This window comes from Salmo salar, unplaced genomic scaffold (assembly GCF_905237065.1).
Source record: "Salmo salar unplaced genomic scaffold, Ssal_v3.1, whole genome shotgun sequence".
NCBI classification, from domain to species: Eukaryota; Metazoa; Chordata; class Actinopteri; order Salmoniformes; family Salmonidae; genus Salmo; species Salmo salar.
In genome coordinates, this window is record NW_025547076.1 from 72,501 (window position 1) to 99,595 (window position 27,095).

At 55.5% G+C, this 27,095-nt stretch overlaps 1 protein-coding gene across 1 annotated transcript in view; it reads left to right on the forward strand.

Annotated features, from left to right (window-relative positions):
- The window catches only part of LOC123731709 (uncharacterized), an 86,791-nt gene that overhangs the window by 3,833 nt on the left and 55,863 nt on the right, over window positions 1-27,095 (forward strand). Inside the window, exons 3-5 of the mRNA XM_045711111.1 lie at window positions 6,161-6,356; window positions 6,498-6,680; window positions 8,500-8,654. Coding sequence (XP_045567067.1) covers window positions 6,161-6,356; window positions 6,498-6,680; window positions 8,500-8,654 — 534 coding nt within the window. The remainder of the gene's footprint in view (window positions 1-6,160; window positions 6,357-6,497; window positions 6,681-8,499; window positions 8,655-27,095) is intronic.

The following is a 27,095-nucleotide window of genomic DNA, read 5'->3' on the forward strand; positions in this document are numbered from 1 at the left end:
GACAGGGTTAGAGATATCTGTGTGTATATAGCTGATGGTCGGACAGGGTTAGAGATATCTGTGTGTTTATAGCTGATAGTCGTAGTGGGACAGGGTTAGAGATATCTGTGTGTATATAGCTGATGGTCGGACAGGGTTAGAGATATCTGTGTGTATATAGCTGATGGTCGTAGTGGGACAGGGTTAGAGATATCTGTGTGTATATAGCTGATGGTCGGACAGGGTTAGAGATATCTGTGTGTTTATAGCTGATAGTCGTAGTGGGACAGGGTTAGAGATATCTGTGTGTATATAGCTGATGGTCGGACAGGGTTAGAGATATCTGTGTGTATATAGCTGATGGTCGGAGTGGGACAGGGTTAGAGATATCTGTGTGTATATAGCTGATGGTCGGAGTGGGACAGGGTTAGAGATATCTGTGTGTATATAGCTGATGGTCGGAGTGGGACAGGGTTAGAGATATCTGTGTGTATATAGCTGATGCTTGTAGTGGGTTAGAGATATCTGTGTGTATATAGCTGATGCTTGTAGTGGGTTAGAGATATCTGTGTGTATATAGCTGATGGTTGTAGTGGGTTAGAGATATCTGTGTGTATATAGCTGATGGTCGGACAGGGTTAGAGATATCTGTGTGTTTATAGCTGATAGTCGGACAGGGTTAGAGATATCTGTGTGTATATAGCTGATGGTCGGAGTGGGACAGGGTTAGAGATATCTGTGTGTATATAGCTGATGGTTGTAGTGGGTTAGAGATATCTGTGTGTTTATAGCCGATGGTTGTAGTGGGTTAGAGATATCTGTGTGTATATAGCTGATGGTTGTAGTGGGTTAGAGATATCTGTGTGTATATAGCTGATGGTCGTAGTGGGACAGGGTTAAAGATATCTGTGTGTTTATAGCTGATGGTTGTAGTGGGTTAGAGATATCTGTGTGTATATAGCTGATGGTCGTAGTGGGACAGGGTTAGAGATATCTGTGTGTATATAGCTGATGGTTGTAGTGGGTTAGAGATATCTGTGTGTACATAGCTGATGGTTGTAGTGGGTTAGAGATATCTGTGTGTACAGTATAGCTGATGTGGAATGGCTAGCTCGAGACTGACAGACCTGAAAGGAGAAGAGACCCACCTGAAAGAACTGATGAGATTATACATGCTGAGGATGGTACTCAAATCTTTAGGTTTATATCTGCACCATGAGGGTTAAATCAGACAATTAGGTGTGTTTTTGTAGAGCTAATCTTTTGGTGGAAGGTACTAGTCCGCACACAGACCCCTCCCCGCGCTCAACGTCATAGAGATATGTAGATTTTCTTTTGTAGGCCTATTTCGCCGGGGAAACTGTGAAGCTTATTGCCTTTTTCTGTTTAAGAATATTTTATTATATATTGTGAGACACTTGTTGTGTCATGCAAAGCTGTTCTTTATATGGCCTAACGCATAAATGTGTTCATATGGGCAAGAATATTATATAGGTTTTATAGCAGAACAAATTGAATCTTATAAAAGAAAGGACATTTACATTTTTAACAATAATGAACATTGTGATTTTTTTAAAGACACCTAACGGCTGTGTTTGGAAGAAGAGGACCAAGGTGCAGCGTGGAGTTTGTTCATCTTTTATTTTGGATGAAAAAAGGCACTTCACAAAGAAAAAACCAAACGACAGCCAAACAGTCCTGTCAGGTATCCTCACAAAACAGAAATTAACTACCCACAAAACCCAAAGGAAAAACATGCTGCCTAAGTATGACTCCCAATCAGCGACAACGATTTACAGCTGTCCCTGATTGAGAGCCACACCAGGCCAAAACAAAGAAATACAAAAACATAGAAAAAAGGACATAGAATGCCCACCCAAATCACACCCTGACCCAACCTAAATAGAGACATAGAAAAGGCTCTCTCGGGTCAGGGCGTGACAGACACAAAGTAACAACAGCCTATGATTACAGGTTGGCTATACTGGTCTAGTTATATCTTGGCGCATGAAGGCGCTAGACGGGAACGACAGACCGCAAATCAGTCCTTCTGGAAGTGTCAACCCGAATACGACGGCTTCCGGGAATGTCGAGGTCGCATATCCCTGACTGGATTCGGATCCGAAAGGTGATGAATGGTCTGAAGGAGAGAAACCAGGAGACCCAAGGGGGAGAAAAAAACTACCAATTTTCATACATAGGACGGCGTTTTGTTGATAGCTGCAATTGATAAACCTTTTTTTTTTTTGACAATTATTTTTTTTAAGTACCGCATCAAGAAGCGTCTGTATCTTTTCAGTCGAATTTTGCTCCGGCATAGAATGTTCGGTATTGTTTCCCTGACAACAATAAACGTTGCTCGTTGATGTGTTGTTGTTTTTTTTTAGTCTTTATTTATTTTTATTTTTTATTGTAGGGTAGATAGATGTGTTTTCTTTCTACTAAATGTATTCGTAAAGTCATTGTATTTAATGAACTTCAAAGTACTTTTCTTAGGAGGGGATTTGTTTGCGCCGCAGCCTGCAGCTAGAATTTAATTTGATTGACAGTTGTAGTTGCCTAGTGATGGATTTTTAGCCCTGCTTCTTGTTAAGCGGAATTCCTTTACTGACAAGTTAAATAACAATTCAGTGGCACTTAGAAACTACACTACATTATATATACAAATGTATGTGGACACCCCTTCAAATTAGTGGATTAGTGGATCTATTTTAGCCATAACCGTTTCCTGACAGGTGTATAAAATTGAGCACACAGCCATGCAATCTCCATAGACAAACATTGGCAGTAGAATGGGCCTTACTGATCAAAGAGCTCAGTGACTTTCAACATGTCACCATCATAGGATGCCATCTTTCCAACAAGTCAGTTCCTTACATTTCTGCCCTACTAGAGCTGCCCCCCTTTCAACTGTAAGGGCTGTTAATGTGAAGTGAAAATGTTTCGGAGCGACAACGGTTCAGCCGCAAGTGGTAGGCTACACAAGCTTACAGAACGGGACTGCCGAGAGCTGCCCTTCCAAAAAAAAAATTGCCGTTTTGAAACTGCAGTAAAAGCGTAGTAACTACAGTCGACTGGTATTTTGGACGCAGTAATTGCAGAATAACTGCAGCGTAATGCTGTTATGCTGCACTGTAACTGCAATCGTTTTTCGTAAGAGTGAAGCACATAGCACGTTAATATCGTCTGTCCTCGGTTGCATCACTCACTACCGAGTTCCAAACTGCTTCTGGAAGCAACGTCAGCACAAGAACTGTTCATCATGAGCTTCATGAAATGGGTTTCCATGGCCGAGCAGCATCACACAAGCCTAAGATCACCATGCGCAATGCCAAGCGTCAGCTGGAGTGGTGTAAAACTCGCTGCAATTGGACTCTGGAGCAGTGGAAACGCGTTCTCTGGAGTGATGAATCACGCTTCACCATCTGGCAGTGCGACGGAACGAATCTGGGTTTGGCGGATGCCAGGAGAACGCTACCTGCCCCAATGCATAGTGTCAACTGTAAAGTTTGGTGGAGGAGGAATACTGGTCTGGGGTTGTTTTTCATGGTTCGGGCCCCTTAGTTCCAGTGAAGGAAAATCTTAACGCTACAGCATACAATGACATTCTAGACGATTCTGTGCTTCCAACTTTGTGGCAACAGGTTGGGGGAAGGACCTTTCCTGTTTCAGCATGACAATGCCCCCGTGCACAAAGCGAGGTCCATACAGAAATTGTTTGTTGAGATCAGTGTGGAAGAACTTGACTGGCCTGCACAGAGCCCTGACCTCAACCCCATCAAACACCTTTGGGATGAATTGTAACGCTGACTGCGAGCCAGGGCCTAACCGCCCAACATCAGTGCCCGACCTCACTAATGCTCTTGTGGCTGAATGGAAGCAAGTCCCCGCAGCAATGTTCCAACATCTAGTGGAAAGCCTTCCCAGAAGAGTGGAGGCTGTTATAGCAGCAATGATCCAACATCTAGTGGAAAGCCTTCCCAGAAGAGTGGAGGCTGTTATAGCAGCAATGTTCCAACATCTAGTGGAAAGCCTTCCCAGAAGAGTGGAGGCTGTTATAGCAGCAATGTTCCAACATCTAGTGGAAAGCCTTCCCTGAAGAGTGGAGGCTGTTATAGCAGCAATGTTCCAACATCTAGTGGAAAGCCTTCCCAGAAGAGTGGAGGCTGTTATAGCAGCAATGTTCCAACATCTAGTGGAAAGCCTTCCCAGAAGAGTGGAGGCTGTTATAGCAGCAATGTTCCAACATCTAGTGGAAAGCCTTCCCAGAAGAGTGGAGGCTGTTATAGCAGCAATGTTCCAACATCTAGTGGAAAGCCTTCCCAGAAGAGTGGAGGCTGTTATAGCAGCAATGTTCCAACATCTAGTGGAAAGCCTTCCCAGAAGAGTGGAGGCTGTTATAGCAGCAATGTACCAACATCTAGTGGAAAGCCTTCCCAGAAGAGAGGAGGCTGTTATAACAGCAAAGGGGGGGACCAACTCCATATTAATGACTTCCCAGAAGAGTGGAGGCTGTTATAGCACCTGTGAAGGGACTCCTGTGTGTACCTGTGGAGGGACACCTGTGTGTACCTGTGGAGGGACACCTGTGTGTACCTGTGGAGGGACACCTGTGTGTACCTGTGGAGGGACTCCTGTGTGTACCTGTGGAGGGACACCTGTGTGTACCTGTGGAGGGACTCCTGTGTGTACCTGTGGAGGGACACCTGTGTGTACCTGTGGAGGGACTCCTGTGTGTACCTGTGGAGGGACTCCTGTGTGTACCTGTGTGTAGACTCCTGTCAGTGAATGGCTTTATCTCCTAACTCTGGGTAGATTAAAAAAACACAAAAAATAAACTCATATGATATAAACAAGATAGTTATCATTCAAAACATCAATTTGTTTTGTGTCATCAGTGAAAGGATGGTACGTTGGGATAAACCATATAAACAAGCTATAGTTTAACTGTGGCAGGACACGCCCATTCAGGAACAAGCTATAGTTTAACTATGGTAGGACACGCCCATTCAGGAACAAGCTATAGTTTAACTATGGTAGGACACGCCCATTCAGGAACAAGCTATAGTTTAACTGTGGCAGGACACGCCCATTCAGGAACAAGCTATAGTTTAACTATGGCAGGACACGCCCATTCAGGAACAAGCTATATTTTAACTATGGCAGGACACGCCCATTCAGGAACAAGCTATATTTTAACTATTGCAGGACACGCCCGTTCAGGAACAAGCTGTATTTTAACTATGGCAGGACACGCCCATTCAGGAACAAGCTAAATTTTAACTATTGCAGGACACGCCCATTCAGGAACAAGCTATATTTTAACTATGGTAGGACACGCCCATTCAGGAACAAGCTATATTTTAACTATGGCAGGACACGCCCATTCAGGAACAAGCTATAGTTTAACTATGGTAGGACACGCCCATTCAGGAACAAGCTATATTTTAACTATGGTAGGACACACCCATTCAGGAACAAGCTATAGTTTAACTGTGGCAGGACACGCCCGTTCAGGAACAAGCTATAGTTTAACTGTGGCAGGACACGCCCATTCAGGAACAAGTTATAGTTTATCTGTGGCAGGACACGCCCATTCAGGAACAAGCTATATTTTAACTATGGCAGAACACGCCCATTCAGGAACAAGCTATAGTTTAACTGTGGCAGGACACGCCCATTCAGGAACAAGCTATAGTTTAACTATGGCAGGACACGCCCATTCAGGAACAAGCTATAGTTTAACTATGGCAGGACACGCCCATTCAGGAACAAGCTATATTTTAACTATTGCAGGACACGCCCGTTCAGGAACAAGCTGTATTTTAATTATGGCAGGACACGCCCATTCAGGAACAAGCTAAATTTTAACTATGGTAGGACACGCCCATTCAGGAACAAGCTATAGTTTAACTATGGTAGGACACGCCCATTCAGGAACAAGCTATATTTTAACTATGGTAGGACACGCCCATTCAGGAACAAGCTATATTTTAACTATGGTAGGACACTCCCATATATAACAGCTTTCTGTCTATAGTTCATTTTTACCTCTAGACAGGCTAAACATATTGCTAAAGCTATTTTCCTACACTGGGAAATATCTAAGGTGTTGTAGTATTTGTTATGATGCATCTATTATAATTCTCATTAATAATGGTGTTGGTCTCTCTTCCTTCAGCTCCGTGAGGAAGGAGAAGGCAATGTCCTCCCTATCCCCTCCAGTCATGAGACTTACTATCCTCCCATCAAGCCCTTCTACCCCAGACACCCCACCAAGGGTTGGACTCCCTTCAGGTCTACCTGGAACCGCCAGGTGGCCCCCACCCACCTGGAGCAGCTTACAGGTAACACGCAGGACAAGCCAAAGGTCAAAGGTAACAGGCGTAACAAGGGGGAAACATGAAACGTGGCAGTTGGGGAGAAAGTCTGAAAATAGACGGGCTTTGCATGTCTATGATTATTTCCCTGAAAAAATAGAGACTTTTCCTGTCCTTCGTTTGCCTCTGTTTAACCAGATGATCCGGAGCTGTGTAGGGGCCATGTCGAGAGCCCACGCCCCACTCCAGCTACAGGTGGCTTTTGCATCCCCAGGTCTGGCCAGGCAGTCTCCCACAATCCCTACAGGCAACCTCAAGGTCCTTTACCACCTATAGAAGAGGTGAACTGCTACACAAGAGATGTACCTCATCCAGCATCAGGTAAACTCTGCATGCTGACCAACACACTGTCCCAATTATCTCTCCTTCGTCCAAAAGTGTGTACTTGGTCACTTCCCTTCACTGATTTGAAAGGGATTGAGGTGAATGAAGGGAACAAGCATGGTGGAAACTTCCACTAGCCCGTGCCTCCACTAATTCAATGCTTTATGGTGGGAACTCCCACTAGGTTAGGGTTAAGGTTAGTAATGAAGGACAGGGACCACAGTGGGAAGGTTAGTAATGAAGGACAGGGACAACAGTGGGAAGGTTAAGGTTAGTACTGAAGGACAGGGACAACAGTGGGAAGGTTAGTAATGAAGGACAGGGACCACAGTGGGAAGGTTAGTACTGAAGGACAGGGACAACAGTGGGAAGGTTAGTACTGAAGGACAGGGACAACAGTGGGAAGGTTAGTAATGAAGGACAGGGACAACAGTGGGAAGGTTAGTAATGAAGGACAGGGACAACAGTGGGAAGGTTAGTACTGAAGGACAGGGACAACAGTGGGAAGGTTAGTAATGAAGGACAGGGACCACAGTGGGAAGGTTAAGGTTAGTACTGAAGGACAGGGACAACAGTGGGAAGGTTAAGGTTAGTACTGAAGGACAGGGACAACAGTGGGAAGGTTAAGGTTAGTACTGAAGGACAGGGACAACAGTGGGAAGGTTAGTACTGAAGGACAGGGACAACAGTGGGAAGATTAGTAATGAAGGACAGGGACCACAGTGGGAAGGTTAGTACTGAAGGACAGGGACCACAGTGGGAAGGTTAGTACTGAAGGACAGGGACAACAGTGGGAAGGTTAGTAATGAAGGACAGGGACCACAGTGGGAAGGTTAGTACTGAAGGACAGGGACAACAGTGGGAAGGTTAGTAATGAAGGACAGGGACAACAGTGGGAAGGTTAGTACTGAAGGACAGGGACAACAGTGGGAAGGTTAAGGTTAGTACTGAAGGACAGGGACAACAGTGGGAAGGTTAGTAATGAAGGACAGGGACAACAGTAGGAAGGTTAGTACTGAAGGACAGGGACAACAGTGGGAAGGTTAAGGTTAGTACTGAAGGACAGGGACCACAGTGGGAGCTTTGGTAAGACACACTTCAGAGAAAGAGGAACGAGATATTATTGGGACGCACCTGTGAGTTAACGGGAGGTATTTTAGAGACAGGAAGTGCTGCTAGGTTTTAGAAGACACTTCCTGTGATGTATTAGTGTGAGGTAGAGACGGCGTGATGCCATGGTATGACCATGTAAAGCTTGTACACTGTGTAATGAACAGGGTGAGATTTGGGAAGAAACCAGTATAACCCATTGTAACGTGAGAGGATTCATCAAATCCACCTCCTTTATAAAACGACTTTCTACCTCTGAACAAATGTTATTTACCGCACCTGTAGTGCAAACGTGTTCTTCAGGAAGCATGAAAATCAAGTTACCCCCTTCCTCCTCTTCCAATCTGTAACATTATGGAGCCTTTATATGTAACTAGGCAACCTTTATGTAACCTTTACGTAACTAGGCAACCTTTATGTAACTCCAAACAGTTTCTTATTATAATAATATACACCATTTAACCGGACGCTTTTATCCAAAGAGATTTAGAGTTATTTGTGAATACGTTTTACATATGGGTGACTGCGGGAATCGAACCCACAACCCTGGTCGTGCTCCATGCTCCTGACCTTCTTCTGGAGCCGTTGTTGTTTAAACCCACAGGTTCATACATTCATTATTGTCATGCAATATGTCATCAATCAAGAACAACAGGTCGACATTTAAATGATCTAGTTTGTTTGTTTGTTTGTTTGTTTCTAAAAGGTTTGGAGGAGCAGGAGGCTAGGCTACTGAGGGGAGTGAAGTTTGAGGTCACGGATGAGACACCCAGGGTTCAGATGAGTCCCATCCCAGAGACAGAGCCTCTTTGGCGGGTAGAGAGTACAAGACACCTCCCTGGAGATCCACCTCACGGACAGGTGATGACAGAAACGAATAGCCTTTTCTGTCAAAATACCATTTTGTCAAAAGTGTTTGGTTTCACTACAAGTAAGCATTGTCCTAGCCAGGACGGCCCATAGGGCAGGTGTCCATCTCCTGTTTCTGTAGCGTGAGGCAGCCAGAACGGCCCATAGGGCAGGAGTCCAACTCCTGTTTCTGTAGCGTGAGGCAGCCAGAACGGCCCGGCCCATAGGGCAGGAGTCCATCTCCTGTTTTTGTAGCGTGAGGCAGCCAGAACGGCCCGGCCCATAGGGCAGGAGTCTACCTCCTGTTTCTGTAGCGTGAGGCAGCCAGAACGGCCCGGCCCATAGGGCAGGAGTCCATCTCCTGTTTCTGTAGCGAGAGGCAGCCAGAATGGCCCATAGGGCAGGAGTCCACCTCCTGTTTCTGTAGCGTGAGGCAGCCAGAACGGCCCATAGGGCAGGAGTCCACCTCCTGTTTCTGTAGCGTGAGGCAGCCAGAACGGCCCATAGGGCAGGAGTCTACCTCCTGTTTCTGTAGCGTGAGGCAGCCAGGACGGCCCATAGGGCAGGAGTCCACCTCCTGTTTCTGTAGCGTGAGGCAGCCAGGACGGCCCATAGGGCAGGAGTCCAACTCCTGTTTCTGTAGCGTGAGGCAGCCAGAACGGCCCGGCCCATAGGGCAGGAGTCCATCTCCTGTTTTTGTAGCGTGAGGCAGCCAGAACGGCCCGGCCCATAGGGCAGGAGTCTACCTCCTGTTTCTGTAGCGTGAGGCAGCCAGAACGGCCCGGCCCATAGGGCAGGAGTCCATCTCCTGTTTCTGTAGCGAGAGGCAGCCAGAATGGCCCATAGGGCAGGAGTCCACCTCCTGTTTCTGTAGCGTGAGGCAGCCAGAACGGCCCATAGGGCAGGAGTCCACCTCCTGTTTCTGTAGCGTGAGGCAGCCAGAACGGCCCATAGGGCAGGAGTCTACCTCCTGTTTCTGTAGCGTGAGGCAAGCAGAACGGCCCGGCCCATAGGGCAGGAGTCCATCTCCTGTTTCTGTAGCGTGAGGCAGCCAGAACGGCCCGGCCCATAGGGCAGGAGTCCATCTCCTGTTTCTGTAGCGTGAGGCAGCCAGAACGGCCCGGCCCATAGGGCAGGGAGTCTATCTCCTGTTTCTGTAGCGTGAGGCAGCCAGAACGGCCCGGCCCATAGGGCAGGAGTCCATCTCCTGTTTCTGTAGCGTGAGGCAGCCAGAACGGCCCGGCCCATAGGGCAGGAGTCCATCTACTGTTTCTGTAGCGAGAGGCAGCCAGAACGGCCCATAGGGCAGGAGTCTACCTCCTGTTTCTGTAGCGTGAGGCAAGCAGAACGGCCCGGCCCATAGGGCAGGAGTCCATCTCCTGTTTCTGTAGCGTGAGGCAGCCAGAACGGCCCGGCCCATAGGGCAGGAGTCCATCTCCTGTTTCTGTAGCGTGAGGCAGCCAGAACGGCCCGGCCCATAGGGCAGGAGTCTATCTCCTGTTTCTGTAGCGTGAGGCAGCCAGAACGGCCCGGCCCATAGGGCAGGAGTCCATCTCCTGTTTCTGTAGCGTGAGGCAGCCAGAACGGCCCATAGGGAAGGAGTCCATCTCCTGTTTCTGTAGCGTGAGGCAGCCAGAACGGCCCATAGGGCAGGAGTCCATCTACTGTTTCTGTAGCGTGAGGCAGCCAGAACGGCCCATAGGGCAGGAGTCTATCTCCTGTTTCTGTAGCGTGAGGCAGCCAGAACGGCCCGGCCCATAGGGCAGGAGTCCATCTCCTGTTTCTGTAGCGTGAGGCAGCCAGAACGGCCCGGCCCATAGGGCAGGAGTCCATCTCCTGTTTCTGTAGCGAGAGGCAGCCAGAACGGCCCATAGGGCAGGAGTCCATCTCCTGTTTCTGTAGCGTGAGGCAGCCAGAACGGCCCATAGGGCAGGAGTCTACCTCCTGTTTCTGTAGCGAGAGGCAGCCAGAACGGCCCGGCCCATAGGGCAGGAGTCCATCTCCTGTTTCTGTAGCGTGAGGCAGCCAGAACGGCCCATAGGGCAGGAGTCTACCTCCTGTTTCTGTAGCGTGAGGCAGCCAGAACGGCCCGGCCCATAGGGCAGGAGTCCATCTCCTGTTTCTGTAGCGTGAGGCAGCCAGAACGGCCCGGCCCATAGGGCAGGAGTCCATCTCCTGTTTCTGTAGCGTGAGGCAGCCAGAACGGCCCGGCCCATAGGGCAGGAGTCCATCTCCTGTTTCTGTAGCGAGAGGCAGCCAGAACGGCCCATAGGGCAGGAGTCCACCTCCTGTTTCTGTAGCGAGAGGCAGCCAGAACGGCCCATAGGGCAGGAGTTCATCTCCTGTTTCTGTAGCGTGAGGCAGCCAGAACGGCCCGGCCCATAGGGCAGGAGTCCATCTCCTGTTTCTGTAGCGTGAGGCAGCCAGAACGGCCCGGCCCATAGGGCAGGAGTCCATCTCCTGTTTCTGTAGCGAGAGGCAGCCAGAACGGCCCATAGGGCAGGAGTCCACCTCCTGTTTCTGTAGCGAGAGGCAGCCAGAACGGCCCATAGGGCAGGAGTCCATCTCCTGTTTCTGTAGCGAGAGGCAGCCAGACCGGCCCATAGGGCAGGAGTCTACCTCCTGTTTCTGTAGCGTGAGGCAGCCAGAACGGCCCATAGGGCAGGAGTCCATCTCCTGTTTCTGTAGCGTGAGGCAGCCAGAACGGCCCGGCCCATAGGGCAGGAGTCTACCTCCTGTTTCTGTAGCGTGAGGCAGCCAGAACGGCCCATAGGGCAGGAGTCTACCTCCTGTTTCTGTAGCGTTAGGCAGCCAGAACGGCCCATAGGGCAGGAGTCCATCTCCTGTTTCTGTAGCGAGAGGCAGCCAGAACGGCCCATAGGGCAGGAGTCTATCTCCTGTTTCTGTAGCGTGAGGCAGCCAGAACGGCCCATAGGGCAGGAGTCCATCTCCTGTTTCTGTAGCGTGAGGCAGCCAGAACATCCCATAGGGCAGGAGTCTACCTCCTGTTTCTGTAGCGTGAGGCAGCCAGAACGGCCCGGGCCATAGGGCAGGAGTCCATCTCCTGTTTCTGTAGCGTGAGGCAGCCAGAACGGCCCGGCCCATAGGGCAGGGAGTCCATCTCCTGTTTCTGTAGCGTGAGGCAGCCAGAACGGCCCATAGGGCAGGAGTCCATCTCCTGCTTCTGTAGCGTGAGGCAGCCAGAACGGCCCGGCCCATAGGGCAGGAGTCCACCTCCTGTTTCTGTAGCGTGAGGCAGCCAGAACGGCCCATAGGGCAGGAGTCCATCTCCTGCTTCTGTAGCGTGAGGCAGCCAGAACGGCCCGGCCCATAGGGCAGGAGTCCATCTCCTGTTTCTGTAGCGTGAGGCAGCCAGAACGGCCCATAGGGCAGGAGTCCACCTCCTGTTTCTGTAGCGTGAGGCAGCCATAACGGCCCATAGGGCAGGAGTCCACCTCCTGTTTCTGTAGCGTGAGGCAGCCAGAACGGCCCATAGGGCAGGAGTCCATCTCCTGTTTCTGTAGCGTGAGGCAGCCAGAACGGCCCATAGGGCAGGAGTCTACCTCCTGTTTCTGTAGCGTGAGGCAGCCAGAACGGCCCATAGGGCAGGAGTCCACCTCCTGTTTCTGTAGCGTGAGGCAGCCAGAACGGCCCATAGGGCAGGAGTCCATCTCCTGTTTCTGTAGCGTGAGGCAGCCAGAACGGCCCGGCCCATAGGGCAGGAGTCTACCTCCTGTTTCTGTAGCGTGAGGCAGCCAGAACGGCCCATAGGGCAGGAGTCCATCTCCTGTTTCTGTAGCGTGAGGCAGCCAGAACGGCCCATAGGGCAGGAGTCCATCTCCTGTTTCTGTAGCGTGAGGCAGCCAGAACGGCCCATAGGGCAGGAGTCCATCTCCTGTTTCTGTAGCGAGAGGCAGCCAGACCGGCCCATAGGGCAGGAGTCCATCTCCTGTTTCTGTAGCGTGAGGCAGCCAGAACGGCCCATTGGGCAGGAGTCTACCTCCTGTTTCTGTAGCGTGAGGCAGCCAGAACGGCCCATAGGGCAGGAGTCCATCTCCTGTTTCTGTAGCGTGAGGCAGCCAGAACGGCCCATTGGGCAGGAGTCTACCTCCTGTTTCTGTAGCGTGAGGCAGCCAGAACGGCCCATAGGGCAGGAGTCTACCTCCTGTTTCTGTAGCGTGAGGCAGCCAGAACGGCCCATAGGGCAGGAGTCCATCTCCTGTTTCTGTAACGTGAGGCAGCCAGAACGGCCCATAGGTCAGGAGTCTACCTCCTGTTTCTGTAGCGTGAGGCAGCCAGAACGGCCCGGCCCATAGGGCAGGAGTCCATCTCCTGTTTCTGTAGCGTGAGGCAGCCAGAACGGCCCGGCCCATAGGGCAGGAGTCTACCTCCTGTTTCTGTAGCGTGAGGCAGCCAGAACGGCCCGGCCCATAGGGCAGGAGTCCATCTCCTGTTTCTGTAGCGTGAGGCAGCCAGAACGGCCCATAGGGCAGGAGTCTATCTCCTGTTTCTGTAGCGTGAGGCAGCCAGAACGGCCCATAGGGCAGGAGTCTATCTCCTGTTTCTGTAGCGTGAGGCAGCCAGAACGGCCCGGCCCATAGGGCAGGAGTCCATCTCCTGTTTCTGTAGCGTGAGGCAGCCAGAACGGCCCGGCCCATAGGGCAGGAGTCCATCTCCTGTTTCTGTAGCGAGAGGCAGCCAGAACGGCCCATAGGGCAGGACTCCACCTCCTGTTTCTGTAGCGAGAGGCAGCCAGAACGGCCCATTGGGCAGGAGTCTACCTCCTGTTTCTGTAGCGTGAGGCAGCCAGAACGGCCCGGCCCATAGGGCAGGAGTCCATCTCCTGTTTCTGTAGCGAGAGGCAGCCAGAACGGCCCATAGGGCAGGAGTCCATCTCCTGTTTCTGTAGCGAGAGGCAGCCAGAACGGCCCATAGGGCAGGAGTCCACCTCCTGTTTCTGTAGCGAGAGGCAGCCAGAACGGCCCATTGGGCAGGAGTCTACCTCCTGTTTCTGTAGCGTGAGGCAGCCAGAACGGCCCGGCCCATAGGGCAGGAGTCCATCTCCTGTTTCTGTAGCGAGAGGCAGCCAGAACGGCCCATAGGGCAGGAGTCCATCTCCTGTTTCTGTAGCGTGAGGCAGCCAGAACGGCCCATAGGGCAGGAGTCCATCTCCTGTTTCTGTAGGGAGAGGCAGCCAGACCGGCCCATAGGGCAGGAGTCCATCTCCTGTTTCTGTAGCGTGAGGCAGCCAGAACGGCCCATAGGGCAGGGAGTCTACCTCCTGTTTCTGTAGCGTGAGGCAGCCAGAACGGCCCATAGGGCAGGAGTCTACCTCCTGTTTCTGTAGCGTGAGGCAGCCAGAACGGCCCATAGGGCAGGAGTCCATCTCCTGTTTCTGTAGCGTGAGGCAGCCAGAACGGCCCATAGGGCAGGAGTCTACCTCCTGTTTCTGTAGCGTGAGGCAGCCAGAACGGCCCGGCCCATAGGGCAGGAGTCCATCTCCTGTTTCTGTAGCGTGAGGCAGCCAGAACGGCCCATAGGGCAGGAGTCCATCTCCTGTTTCTGTAGCGTGAGGCAGCCAGAACGGCCCGGCCCATAGGGCAGGAGTCCATCTCCTGTTTCTGTAGCGTGAGGCAGCCAGAACGGCCCGGCCCATAGGGCAGGAGTCCACCTCCTGTTTCTGTAGCGAGAGGCAGCCAGAACGGCCCGGCCCATAGGGCAGGAGTCCATCTCCTGTTTTTGTAGCGTGAGGCAGCCAGAACGGCCCATAGGGCAGGAGTCTACCTCCTGTTTCTGTAGCGTGAGGCAGCCAGAACGGCCCGGCCCATAGGGCAGGAGTCTACCTCCTGTTTCTGTAGCGTGAGGCAGCCAGAACGGCCCGGCCCATAGCGCAGGAGTCTACCTCCTGTTTCTGTAGCGTGATGCAGCCAGAACGGCCCATAGGGCAGGAGTCCATCTCCTGTTTCTGTAGCGTGAGGCAGCCAGAACGGCCCGGCCCATAGGGCAGGAGTCCATCTCCTGTTTCTGTAGCGTGAGGCACCCAGAACGGCCCATAGGGCAGGAGTCCATCTCCTGTTTCTGTAGCGAGAGGCAGCCAGGACGGCCCATAGGGCAGGAGTCCACCTCCTGTTTCTGTAGCGTGAGGCAGCCAGAACGGCCCATAGGGCAGGAGTCCATCTCCTGTTTCTGTAGCGTGAGGCAGCCAGAACGGCCCGGCCCATAGGGCAGGAGTCCACCTCCTGTTTCTGTAGCGTGAGGCAACCAGAACGGCCCGGCCCATAGGGCAGGAGTCTACCTCCTGTTTCTGTAGCGTGAGGCAGCCAGAACGGCCCATAGGGCAGGAGTCCATCTCCTGTTTCTGTAGCGTGAGGCAGCCAGAACGGCCCATAGGGCAGGAGTCCATCTCCTGTTTCTGTAGCGTGAGGCAGCCAGAACGGCCCATAGGGCAGGAGTCTACCTCCTGTTTCTGTAGCGTGAGGCAGCCAGGGCGGCCCATAGGGCAGGAGTCCATCTCCTGTTTCTGTAGCGTGAGGCAGCCAGAACGGCCCGGCCCATAGGGCAGGAGTCTACCTCCTGTTTCTGTAGCGTGAGGCAGCCAGAACGGCCCATAGGGCAGGAGTCCATCTCCTGTTTCTGTAGCGTGAGGCAGCCAGAACGGCCCATAGGGCAGGAGTCCACCTCCTGTTTCTGTAGCGTGAGGCAGCCAGAACGGCCCATAGGGCAGGAGTCCATCTCCTGTTTCTGTAGCGTGAGGCAGCCAGAACGGCCCGGCCCATAGGGCAGGAGTCCACCTCCTGTTTCTGTAGCGAGAGGCAGCCAGAACGGCCCGGCCCATATTGCAGGAGTCCATCTCCTGTTTCTGTAGCGTGAGGCAGCCAGAACGGCCCGGCCCATAGCGCAGGAGTCTACCTCCTGTTTCTGTAGCGTGAGGCAGCCAGAACGGCCCATAGGGCAGGAGTCCACCTCCTGTTTCTGTAGCGTGAGGCAGCCAGAACGGCCCATAGGGCAGGAGTCCATCTCCTGTTTCTGTAGCGTGAGGCAGCCAGAACGGCCCGGCCCATAGGGCAGGAGTCCATCTCCTGTTTCTGTAGCGTGAGGCAGCCAGAACGGCCCATAGGGCAGGAGTCTACCTCCTGTTTCTGTAGCGTGAGGCAGCCAGGGGCGGCCCATAGGGCAGGAGTCCATCTCCTGTTTCTGTAGCGTGAGGCAGCCAGAACGGCCCGGCCCATAGGGCAGGAGTCCAGCTCCTGTTTCTGTAGCGTGAGGCAGCCAGAACGGCCCGGCCCATAGGGCAGGAGTCCATCTCCTGTTTCTGTAGCGAGAGGCAGCCAGAACGGCCCATAGGGCAGGACTCCACCTCCTGTTTCTGTAGCGAGAGGCAGCCAGAACGGCCCATTGGGCAGGAGTCTACCTCCTGTTTCTGTAGCGTGAGGCAGCCAGAACGGCCCGGCCCATAGGGCAGGAGTCCATCTCCTGTTTCTGTAGCGAGAGGCAGCCAGAACGGCCCATAGGGCAGGAGTCCATCTCCTGTTTCTGTAGCGAGAGGCAGCCAGAACGGCCCATAGGGCAGGAGTCCACCTCCTGTTTCTGTAGCGAGAGGCAGCCAGAACGGCCCATTGGGCAGGAGTCTACCTCCTGTTTCTGTAGCGTGAGGCAGCCAGAACGGCCCGGCCCATAGGGCAGGAGTCCATCTCCTGTTTCTGTAGCGAGAGGCAGCCAGAACGGCCCATAGGGCAGGAGTCCATCTCCTGTTTCTGTAGCGTGAGGCAGCCAGAACGGCCCATAGGGCAGGAGTCCATCTCCTGTTTCTGTAGGGAGAGGCAGCCAGACCGGCCCATAGGGCAGGAGTCCATCTCCTGTTTCTGTAGCGTGAGGCAGCCAGAACGGCCCATAGGGCAGGAGTCTACCTCCTGTTTCTGTAGCGTGAGGCAGCCAGAACGGCCCATAGGGCAGGAGTCTACCTCCTGTTTCTGTAGCGTGAGGCAGCCAGAACGGCCCATAGGGCAGGAGTCCATCTCCTGTTTCTGTAGCGTGAGGCAGCCAGAACGGCCCATAGGGCAGGAGTCTACCTCCTGTTTCTGTAGCGTGAGGCAGCCAGAACGGCCCGGCCCATAGGGCAGGAGTCCATCTCCTGTTTCTGTAGCGTGAGGCAGCCAGAACGGCCCATAGGGCAGGAGTCCATCTCCTGTTTCTGTAGCGTGAGGCAGCCAGAACGGCCCGGCCCATAGGGCAGGAGTCCATCTCCTGTTTCTGTAGCGTGAGGCAGCCAGAACGGCCCGGCCCATAGGGCAGGAGTCCACCTCCTGTTTCTGTAGCGAGAGGCAGCCAGAACGGCCCGGCCCATAGGGCAGGAGTCCATCTCCTGTTTTTGTAGCGTGAGGCAGCCAGAACGGCCCATAGGGCAGGAGTCTACCTCCTGTTTCTGTAGCGTGAGGCAGCCAGAACGGCCCGGCCCATAGGGCAGGAGTCTACCTCCTGTTTCTGTAGCGTGAGGCAGCCAGAACGGCCCGGCCCATAGCGCAGGAGTCTACCTCCTGTTTCTGTAGCGTGATGCAGCCAGAACGGCCCATAGGGCAGGAGTCCATCTCCTGTTTCTGTAGCGTGAGGCAGCCAGAACGGCCCGGCCCATAGGGCAGGAGTCCATCTCCTGTTTCTGTAGCGTGAGGCACCCAGAACGGCCCATAGGGCAGGAGTCCATCTCCTGTTTCTGTAGCGAGAGGCAGCCAGGACGGCCCATAGGGCAGGAGTCCACCTCCTGTTTCTGTAGCGTGAGGCAGCCAGAACGGCCCATAGGGCAGGAGTCCATCTCCTGTTTCTGTAGCGTGAGGCAGCCAGAACGGCCCGGCCCATAGGGCAGGAGTCCACCTCCTGTTTCTGTAGCGTGAGGCAACCAGAACGGCCCGGCCCATAGGGCAGGAGTCTACCTCCTGTTTCTGTAGCGTGAGGCAGCCAGAACGGCCCATAGGGCAGGAGTCCATCTCCTGTTTCTGTAGCGTGAGGCAGCCAGAACGGCCCATAGGGCAGGAGTCCATCTCCTGTTTCTGTAGCGTGAGGCAGCCAGAACGGCCCATAGGGCAGGAGTCTACCTCCTGTTTCTGTAGCGTGAGGCAGCCAGGGCGGCCCATAGGGCAGGAGTCCATCTCCTGTTTCTGTAGCGTGAGGCAGCCAGAACGGCCCGGCCCATAGGGCAGGAGTCTACCTCCTGTTTCTGTAGCGTGAGGCAGCCAGAACGGCCCATAGGGCAGGAGTCCATCTCCTGTTTCTGTAGCGTGAGGCAGCCAGAACGGCCCATAGGGCAGGAGTCCACCTCCTGTTTCTGTAGCGTGAGGCAGCCAGAACGGCCCATAGGGCAGGAGTCCATCTCCTGTTTCTGTAGCGTGAGGCAGCCAGAACGGCCCGGCCCATAGGGCAGGAGTCCACCTCCTGTTTCTGTAGCGAGAGGCAGCCAGAACGGCCCGGCCCATATTGCAGGAGTCCATCTCCTGTTTCTGTAGCGTGAGGCAGCCAGAACGGCCCGGCCCATAGCGCAGGAGTCTACCTCCTGTTTCTGTAGCGTGAGGCAGCCAGAACGGCCCATAGGGCAGGAGTCCACCTCCTGTTTCTGTAGCGTGAGGCAGCCAGAACGGCCCATAGGGCAGGAGTCCATCTCCTGTTTCTGTAGCGTGAGGCAGCCAGAACGGCCCGGCCCATAGGGCAGGAGTCCATCTCCTGTTTCTGTAGCGTGAGGCAGCCAGAACGGCCCATAGGGCAGGAGTCTACCTCCTGTTTCTGTAGCGTGAGGCAGCCAGGGGCGGCCCATAGGGCAGGAGTCCATCTCCTGTTTCTGTAGCGTGAGGCAGCCAGAACGGCCCGGCCCATAGGGCAGGAGTCCATCTCCTGTTTCTGTAGCGTGAGGCAGCCAGAACGGCCCATAGGGCAGGAGTCTACCTCCTGTTTCTGTAGCGAGAGCCAGCCAGAACGGCCCATAGGGCAGGAGTCCATCTCCTGTTTCTGTAGCGAGAGGCAGCCAGAACGGCCCATAGGGCAGGAGTCCATCTCCTGTTTCTGTAGCGTGAGGCAGCCAGAACGGCCCGGCCCATAGGGCAGGAGTCCATCTCCTGTTTCTGTAGCGTGAGGCAGCCAGAACGGCCCATAGGGCAGGAGTCCATCTCCTGTTTCTGTAGCGAGAGGCAGCCAGAACGGCCCATAGGGCAGGAGTCTACCTCCTGTTTCTGTAGCGTGAGGCAGCCAGAACGGCCCATAGGGCAGGAGTCTACCTCCTGTTTCTGTAGCGTGAGGCAGCCAGAACGGCCCGGCCCATAGGGCAGGAGTCCATCTCCTGTTTCTGTAGCGAGAGGCAGCCAGAACGGCCCATAGTGCAGGATTCTATCTCCTGTTTCTGTAGCGTGAGGCAGCCAGAACGGCCCATAGGGCAGGAGTCCATCTCCTGTTTCTGTAGCGTGAGGCAGCCAGAACGGCCCATAGGGCAGGAGTCCATCTCCTGTTTCTGTAGCGTGAGGCAGCCAGAACGGCCCGGCCCATAGGGCAGGAGTCCATCTCCTGTTTCTGTAGCGAGAGGCAGCCAGAACGGCCCATAGGGCAGGAGTCCACCTCCAGTTTCTGTAGCGTGAGGCAGCCAGACCGGCCCATAGGGCAGGAGTCCATCTCCTGTTTCTGTAGCGAGAGGCAGCCAGAACGGCCCGGCCCATAGGGCAGGAGTCTACCTCCTGTTTCTGTAGCGTGAGGCAGCCAGAACGGCCCGGCCCATAGGGCAGGAGTCCATCTCCTGTTTCTGTAGCGTGAGGCAGCCAGAACGGCCCATAGGGCAGGAGTCTACCTCCTGTTTCTGTAGCGTGAGGCAGCCAGAACGGCCCATAGGGCAGGAGTCCATCTCCTGTTTCTGTAGCGTGAGGCAGCCAGAACGGCCCATAGGGCAGGAGTCCATCTCCTGTTTCTGTAGCGTGAGGCAGCCAGAACGGCCCATAGGGCAGGAGTCCATCTCCTGTTTCTGTAGCGAGAGGCAGCCAGAACGGCCCATAGGGCAGGAGTCCACCTCCTGTTTCTGTAGCGAGAGGCAGCCAGAACGGCCCATTGGGCAGGAGTCTACCTCCTGTTTCTGTAGCGTGAGGCAGCCAGAATGGCCCGGCCCATAGGGCAGGAGTCCATCTCCTGTTTCTGTAGCGTGAGGCAGCCAGAACGGCCCATAGGGCAGGAGTCCATCTCCTGTTTCTGTAGCGAGAGGCAGCCAGAACGGCCCATAGTGCAGGAGTCTATCTCCTGTTTCTGTAGCGTGAGGCAGCCAGAACGGCCCATAGGGCAGGAGTCTACCTCCTGTTTCTGTAGCGTGAGGCAGCCAGAACGGCCCGGCCCATAGGGCAGGAGTCCATCTCCTGTTTCTGTAGCGAGAGGCAGCCAGAACGGCCCATAGTGCAGGAGTCTATCTCCTGTTTCTGTAGCGTGAGGCAGCCAGAACGGCCCATAGGGCAGGAGTCCATCTCCTGTTTCTGTAGCGTGAGGCAGCCAGAACGGCCCATAGGGCAGGAGTCCATCTCCTGTTTCTGTAGCGAGAGGCAGCCAGAACGGCCCATAGTGCAGGAGTCTATCTCCTGTTTCTGTAGCGTGAGGCAGCCAGAACGGCCCATAGGGCAGGAGTCCATCTCCTGTTTCTGTAGCGTGAGGCAGCCAGAACGGCCCATAGGGCAGGAGTCCATCTCCTGTTTCTGTAGCGTGAGGCAGCCAGAACGGCCCGGCCCATAGGGCAGGAGTCCATCTCCTGTTTCTGTAGCGAGAGGCAGCCAGAACGGCCCATAGGGCAGGAGTCCACCTCCAGTTTCTGTAGCGTGAGGCAGCCAGACCGGCCCATAGGGCAGGAGTCCATCTCCTGTTTCTGTAGCGAGAGGCAGCCAGAACGGCCCGGCCCATAGGGCAGGAGTCTACCTCCTGTTTCTGTAGCGTGAGGCAGCCAGAGCGGCCCGGCCCATAGGGCAGGAGTCCATCTCCTGTTTCTGTAGCGTGAGGCAGCCAGAACGGCCCATAGGGCAGGAGTCCATCTCCTGTTTCTGTAGCGTGAGGCAGCCAGAACGGCCCATAGGGCAGGAGTCTACCTCCTGTTTCTGTAGCGTGAGGCAGCCAGAGCGGCCCGGCCCATAGGGCAGGAGTCCATCTCCTGTTTCTGTAGCGTGAGGCAGCCAGAACGGCCCATAGGGCAGGAGTCTACCTCCTGTTTCTGTAGCGTGAGGCAGCCAGAACGGCCCATAGGGCAGGAGTCCATCTCCTGTTTCTGTAGCGTGAGGCAGCCAGAACGGCCCGGCCCATAGGGCAGGAGTCCATCTCCTGTTTCTGTAGCGAGAGGCAGCCAGAACGGCCCATAGGGCAGGAGTCCACCTCCAGTTTCTGTAGCGTGAGGCAGCCAGACCGGCCCATAGGGCAGGAGTCCATCTCCTGTTTCTGTAGCGAGAGGCAGCCAGAACGGCCCGGCCCATAGGGCAGGAGTCTACCTCCTGTTTCTGTAGCGTGAGGCAGCCAGAACGGCCCGGCCCATAGGGCAGGAGTCCATCTCCTGTTTCTGTAGCGTGAGGCAGCCAGAACGGCCCATAGGGCAGGAGTCTACCTCCTGTTTCTGTATCGTGAGGCAGCCAGAACGGCCCATAGGGCAGGAGTCCATCTCCTGTTTCTGTAGCGTGAGGCAGCCAGAACGGCCCATAGGGCAGGAGTCCATCTCCTGTTTCTGTAGCGTGAGGCAGCCAGAACGGCCCATAGGGCAGGAGTCCATCTCCTGTTTCTGTAGCGAGAGGCAGCCAGAACGGCCCATAGGGCAGGAGTCCACCTCCTGTTTCTGTAGCGAGAGGCAGCCAGAACGGCCCATTGGGCAGGAGTCTACCTCCTGTTTCTGTAGCGTGAGGCAGCCAGAATGGCCCGGCCCATAGGGCAGGAGTCCATCTCCTGTTTCTGTAGCGAGAGGCAGCCAGAACGGCCCATAGTGCAGGAGTCTATCTCCTGTTTCTGTAGCGTGAGGCAGCCAGAACGGCCCATAGGGCAGGAGTCTACCTCCTGTTTCTGTAGCGTGAGGCAGCCAGAACGGCCCGGCCCATAGGGCAGGAGTCCATCTCCTGTTTCTGTAGCGAGAGGCAGCCAGAACGGCCCATAGTGCAGGAGTCTATCTCCTGTTTCTGTAGCGTGAGGCAGCCAGAACGGCCCATAGGGCAGGAGTCCATCTCCTGTTTCTGTAGCGTGAGGCAGCCAGAACGGCCCATAGGGCAGGAGTCCATCTCCTGTTTCTGTAGCGTGAGGCAGCCAGAACGGCCCGGCCCAAAGGGCAGGAGTCCATCTCCTGTTTCTGTAGCGCGAGGCAGCCAGAACGGCCCATAGGGCAGGAGTCCACCTCCAGTTTCTGTAGCGTGAGGCAGCCAGACCGGCCCATAGGGCAGGAGTCCATCTCCTGTTTCTGTAGCGAGAGGCAGCCAGAACGGCCCGGCCCATAGGGCAGGAGTCTACCTCCTGTTTCTGTAGCGTGAGGCAGCCAGAGCGGCCCGGCCCATAGGGCAGGAGTCCATCTCCTGTTTCTGTAGCGTGAGGCAGCCAGAACGGCCCATAGGGCAGGAGTCCATCTCCTGTTTCTGTAGCGTGAGGCAGCCAGAACGGCCCATAGGGCAGGAGTCTACCTCCTGTTTCTGTAGCGTGAGGCAGCCAGAGCGGCCCGGCCCATAGGGCAGGAGTCCATCTCCTGTTTCTGTAGCGTGAGGCAGCCAGAACGGCCCATAGGGCAGGAGTCTACCTCCTGTTTCTGTAGCGTGAGGCAGCCAGAACGGCCCGGCCCATAGGGCAGGAGTCCATCTCCTGTTTCTGTAGCGTGAGGCAGCCAGAACGGCCCATAGGGCAGGAGTCTACCTCCTGTTTCTGTAGCGTGAGGCAGCCAGAACGGCCCATAGGGCAGGAGTCCATCTCCTGTTTCTGTAGCGTGAGGCAGCCAGAACGGCCCATAGGGCAGGAGTCCATCTCCTGTTTCTGTAGCGTGAGGCAGCCAGAACGGCCCATAGGGCAGGAGTCTACCTCCTGTTTCTGTAGCGTGAGGCAGCCAGAACGGCCCGGCCCATAGGGCAGGAGTCCATCTCCTGTTTCTGTAGCGAGAGGCAGCCAGAACGGCCCATAGTGCAGGAGTCTATCTCCTGTTTCTGTAGCGTGAGGCAGCCAGAACGGCCCATAGGGCAGGAGTCCATCTCCTGTTTCTGTAGCGTGAGGCAGCCAGAACGGCCCATAGGGCAGGAGTCCATCTCCTGTTTCTGTAGCGTGAGGCAGCCAGAACGGCCCGGCCCATAGGGCAGGAGTCCATCTCCTGTTTCTGTAGCGAGAGGCAGCCAGAACGGCCCATAGGGCAGGAGTCCACCTCCAGTTTCTGTAGCGTGAGGCAGCCAGACCGGCCCATAGGGCAGGAGTCCATCTCCTGTTTCTGTAGCGAGAGGCAGCCAGAACGGCCCGGCCCATAGGGCAGGAGTCTACCTCCTGTTTCTGTAGCGTGAGGCAGCCAGAGCGGCCCGGCCCATAGGGCAGGGAGTCCATCTCCTGTTTCTGTAGCGTGAGGCAGCCAGAACGGCCCATAGGGCAGGAGTCCATCTCCTGTTTCTGTAGCGTGAGGCAGCCAGAACGGCCCATAGGGCAGGAGTCTACCTCCTGTTTCTGTAGCGTGAGGCAGCCAGAGCGGCCCGGCCCATAGGGCAGGAGTCCATCTCCTGTTTCTGTAGCGTGAGGCAGCCAGAACGGCCCATAGGGCAGGAGTCTACCTCCTGTTTCTGTAGCGTGAGGCAGCCAGAACGGCCCGGCCCATAGGGCAGGAGTCCATCTCCTGTTTCTGTAGCGTGAGGCAGCCAGAACGGCCCATAGGGCAGGAGTCTACCTCCTGTTTCTGTAGCGTGAGGCAGCCAGAACGGCCCATAGGGCAGGAGTCCATCTCCTGTTTCTGTAGCGTGAGGCAGCCAGAACGGCCCATAGGGCAGGAGTCCATCTCCTGTTTCTGTAGCGTGAGGCAGCCAGAACGGCCCATAGGGCAGGAGTCTACCTCCTGTTTCTGTAGCGTGAGGCAGCCAGAACGGCCCGGCCCATAGGGCAGGAGTCCATCTCCTGTTTCTGTAGCGAGAGGCAGCCAGAACGGCCCATAGTGCAGGAGTCTATCTCCTGTTTCTGTAGCGTGAGGCAGCCAGAACGGCCCATAGGGCAGGAGTCCATCTCCTGTTTCTGTAGCGTGAGGCAGCCAGAACGGCCCATAGGGCAGGAGTCCATCTCCTGTTTCTGTAGCGTGAGGCAGCCAGAACGGCCCGGCCCATAGGGCAGGAGTCCATCTCCTGTTTCTGTAGCGAGAGGCAGCCAGAACGGCCCATAGTGCAGGAGTCTATCTCCTGTTTCTGTAGCGTGAGGCAGCCAGAACGGCCCGGCCCATAGGGCAGGAGTCCATCTCCTGTTTCTGTAGCGTGAGGCAGCCAGAACGGCCCATAGGGCAGGAGTCCATCTCCTGTTTCTGTAGCGTGAGGCAGCCAGAACGGCCCATAGGGCAGGAGTCTACCTCCTGTTTCTGTAGCGTGAGGCAGCCAGAGCGGCCCGGCCCATAGGGCAGGAGTCCATCTCCTGTTTCTGTAGCGTGAGGCAGCCAGAACGGCCCATAGGGCAGGAGTCTACCTCCTGTTTCTGTAGCGTGAGGCAGCCAGAACGGCCCGGCCCATAGGGCAGGAGTCCATCTCCAGTTTCTGTAGCGTGAGGCAGCCAGAACGGCCCATAGGGCAGGAGTCTACCTCCTGTTTCTGTAGCGTGAGGCAGCCAGATCGGCCCGGCCCATAGGGCAGGAGTCCATCTCCTGTTTCTGTAGCGTGAGGCAGCCAGAACGGCCCATAGGGCAGGAGTCCATCTCCTGTTTCTGTAGCGTGAGGCAGCCAGAACGGCCCATAGGGCAGGAGTCCATCTCCTGTTTCTGTAGCGAGAGGCAGCCAGAACGGCCCATAGGGCAGGAGTCCACCTCCTGTTTCTGTAGCGAGAGGCAGCCAGAACGGCCCATTGGGCAGGAGTCTACCTCCTGTTTCTGTAGCGTGAGGCAGCCAGAATGGCCCGGCCCATAGGGCAGGAGTCTACCTCCTGTTTCTGTAGCGTGAGCCAGCCAGAACGGCCCATAGGGCAGGAGTCCACCTCCTGTTTCTGTAGCGTGAGGCAGCCAGAACGGCCCGGCCCATAGGGCAGGAGTCCATCTCCTGTTTCTGTAGAGTGAGGCAGCCAGAACGGCCCGGCCCATAGGGCAGGAGTCTATCTCCTGTTTCTGTAGCGTGAGGCAGCCAGAACGGCCCATAGGGCAGGAGTCCATCTCCTGTTTCTGTAGCGTGAGGCAGCCAGAACGGCCCATAGGGCAGGAGTCCACCTCCTGTTTCTGTAGCGTGAGGCAGCCAGAACGGCCCATAGGGCAGGAGTCCATCTCCCTTTTCTGTAGCGAGAGGCAGCCAGAACGGCCCATAGGGCAGGAGTCTACCTCCTGTTTCTGTAGCGTGAGGCAGCCAGAACGGCCCATAGGGCAGGAGTCTACCTCCTGTTTCTGTAGCGTGAGGCAGCCAGAACGGCCCATAGGGCAGGAGTCTACCTCCTGTTTCTGTAGCGTGAGGCAGCCAGAACGGCCCGGCCCATAGGGCAGGAGTCCATCTCCTGTTTCTGTAGCGAGAGGCAGCCAGAACGGCCCATTGGGCAGGAGTCTACCTCCTGTTTCTGTAGCGTGAGGCAGCCAGATTGGCCCGGCCCATAGGGCAGGAGTCTACCTCCTGTTTCTGTAGCGTGAGCCAGCCAGAACGGCCCATAGGGCAGGAGTCCACCTCCTGTTTCTGTAGCGTGAGGCAGCCAGAACGGCCCGGCCCATAGGGCAGGAGTCCATCTCCTGTTTCTGTAGCGTGAGGCAGCCAGAACGGCCCGGCCCATAGGGCAGGAGTCCATCTCCTGTTTCTGTAGCGTGAGGCAGCCAGAACGGCCCATAGGGCAGGAGTCCACCTCCTGTTTCTGTAGCGTGACGCAGCCAGAACGGCCCATAGGGCAGGAGTCCATCTCCTGTTTCTGTAGCGAGAGGCAGCCAGAACGGCCCATAGGGCAGGAGTCTACCTCCTGTTTCTGTAGCGTGAGGCAGCCAGAACGGCCCATAGGGCAGGAGTCTATCTCCTGTTTCTGTAGCGTGAGGCAGCCAGAACGGCCCGGCCCATAGGGCAGGAGTCCATCTCCTGTTTCTGTAGCGTGAGGCAGCCAGAACGGCCCATAGGGCAGGAGTCTACCTCCTGTTTCTGTAGCGTGAGGCAGCCAGAACGGCCCATAGGGCAGGAGTCCATCTCCTGTTTCTGTAGCGTGAGGCAGCCAGAACGGCCCGGCCCATAGGGCAGGAGTCTACCTCCTGTTTCTGTAGCGTGAGGCAGCCAGAACGGCCCGGCCCATAGGGCAGGAGTCCATCTCCTGTTTCTGTAGCGTGAGGCAGCCAGAACGGCCCGGCCCATAGGGCAGGAGTCCATCTCCTGTTTCTGTAGCGTGAGGCAGCCAGAACGGCCCATAGGGCAGGAGTCCATCTCCTGTTTCTGTAGCGTGAGGCAGCCAGGACGGCCCATAGGGCAGGAGTCCATCTCCTGTTTCTGTAGCGTGAGGCAGCCAGAACGGCCCATAGGGCAGGAGTCCATCTCCTGTTTCTGTAGCGTGAGGCAGCCAGAACGGCCCGGCCCATAGGGCAGGAGTCCATCTCCTGTTTCTGTAGCGAGAGGCAGCCAGAACGGCCCATAGGGCAGGAGTCCACCTCCAGTTTCTGTAGCGTGAGGCAGCCAGACCGGCCCATAGGGCAGGAGTCCATCTCCTGTTTCTGTAGCGAGAGGCAGCCAGAACGGCCCGGCCCATAGGGCAGGAGTCTACCTCCTGTTTCTGTAGCGTGAGGCAGCCAGAGCGGCCCGGCCCATAGGGCAGGAGTCCATCTCCTGTTTCTGTAGCGTGAGGCAGCCAGAACGGCCCATAGGGCAGGAGTCCATCTCCTGTTTCTGTAGCGTGAGGCAGCCAGAACGGCCCATAGGGCAGGAGTCTACCTCCTGTTTCTGTAGCGTGAGGCAGCCAGAGCGGCCCGGCCCATAGGGCAGGAGTCCATCTCCTGTTTCTGTAGCGTGAGGCAGCCAGAACGGCCCATAGGGCAGGAGTCTACCTCCTGTTTCTGTAGCGTGAGGCAGCCAGAACGGCCCGGCCCATAGGGCAGGAGTCCATCTCCTGTTTCTGTAGCGTGAGGCAGCCAGAACGGCCCATAGGGCAGGAGTCTACCTCCTGTTTCTGTAGCGTGAGGCAGCCAGATCGGCCCGGCCCATAGGGCAGGGAGTCCATCTCCTGTTTCTGTAGCGTGAGGCAGCCAGAACGGCCCATAGGGCAGGAGTCCATCTCCTGTTTCTGTAGCGAGAGGCAGCCAGAACGGCCCATAGGGCAGGAGTCCATCTCCTGTTTCTG